This window comes from Nestor notabilis, unplaced genomic scaffold, assembly GCF_000696875.1.
Source record: "Nestor notabilis isolate BGI_N333 unplaced genomic scaffold, ASM69687v1 scaffold11880, whole genome shotgun sequence".
NCBI lineage: Eukaryota > Metazoa > Chordata > Aves > Psittaciformes > Psittacidae > Nestor > Nestor notabilis.
Genome location: NW_009909727.1, coordinates 1 through 1,467, shown reverse-complemented (window position 1 = coordinate 1,467; position 1,467 = coordinate 1). Strand labels below are relative to the sequence as shown.

General features: G+C 39.9%; 1 protein-coding gene across 1 annotated transcript; it reads right to left on the bottom strand.

Annotated features, from left to right (window-relative positions):
• Nucleotides 1–1,216: 1,216 nt before the first annotated feature.
• On the bottom strand, nucleotides 1,217–1,441 carry PIGF (phosphatidylinositol glycan anchor biosynthesis, class F; the record flags this gene model as incomplete). The annotated part of the gene is made up of 1 exon (XM_010020842.1): nucleotides 1,217–1,441. A coding segment is annotated over exon 1 (225 nt), but the record flags the coding sequence as incomplete, so codon positions are not given.
• Nucleotides 1,442–1,467: the final 26 nt, after the last annotated feature.

Genomic DNA, 1,467 nt, shown 5'->3' with positions numbered 1-1,467 from the left:
CATTCAGAATCAAATGTAATACTTAAAATTATACCAAATAACCCCACTACATTTTGAGCTTCTTACATTCAATTCTAAACCCATTTGAGAAATGTCATGACTTTCTGTACATCTGCAAAACACATTTAATTTTCTATTCATTTAAACCTGCTATATCATCTAGAAGCACACCCACTTGCTAAACAGTTCTGGTTAGGTGTGCTCTGATGAGGACACCAATGGAAATCCATGATTTCCCTTAAACACTTTTTAAAAGAATATTTATTGCTTATGCTAGGCTGGGATAAAATCTCACGTAGGACACAAAACCTGTTCCACCTGTAAATCACAGATGCCTAAAATACTTGTTTTCCATGGTGATTCTGTGTATTTCACATCACCCCTCAGTCAGCCAAACAGAGGCCTTGCCTACAGAGATACTGTTTTCAGGGATGCCTGCTTAGATGTTCAAGAATCACCATCTCAGAGCACTAAATCATGTCTGACTCAGCAAGTTGGGAGTGCAAGACTGTCCCGACTTCCAAATGCAGGTGTATTCCCCGACTCCTGAACAAGTTGTATGCTGCTGCTAATTCGCTCTGTTCAAATTTATTTCGTTGGGATTCATACCTTTAATGCCCCCATTACAAACTGTAACTACAGGAATTTATCCCAGATTTAGATTCTTCTGCATGCAAAACCCATCATGCCAGGAAACGCAGCCATTTTAGTACTTTTCCACATGTTTTTAAAAAGTGTACCAACTTTGTTTAAATTGTAATGAGCTAGCCTCCTTTTTGTGCCTCAAATTCTAAAAACTACTTCTCTTCCTGTAAAGTTATTACAAACTTAAAACTACACATGAGAAAAATGGTTTTCATAAGGCTGAAGGTCGGACCTGGGCTCTGAAATGAGTTCTGCACCCATTCAGTTTTGCCAGTTTTTGCCACAATGCAAATTGTTGGAAGATCAATGGCTGGAACTACAGACAACAATATATCGACAAGAAAAGGGAAAGGCACAGCATCACTTGCCTGAACAGATTATTTACAGGTAGAGAAAGTTTGATATCATGAAAACATTGGAGAACTCATTTCAAAAGGTTCTGTGCTCAGCTCACTCATGGAAAACAAGATTTCACCACCAAAAATTGTCTTCTTTCTGATTTGATTTTACAGTGTCAGAATTTGCTTCCCCTCCATACCATCTGGTAGGAATTTAAGAATAAAAATCTTACCTTGTGAGCAAACGAACTTCTCTTAGGAGAATGATTTGGCTTAAGGACTAAGTGCAAGATTACATTAACGGTACCAACACAAACAGAACAAATACACAGCCACGCGAGATGCGTTCCCAAGACCGTGAATCCGTCCCAGAAGAAAGCCGGAACGACCGCTGTGAGGATAACCGAGAACACGCAGAGGAGGTTGGCAGCCAAGAGCCTCCTTACTTCTACTTTCATCGTGTTATCGGTTAGCCGGCGCCCTG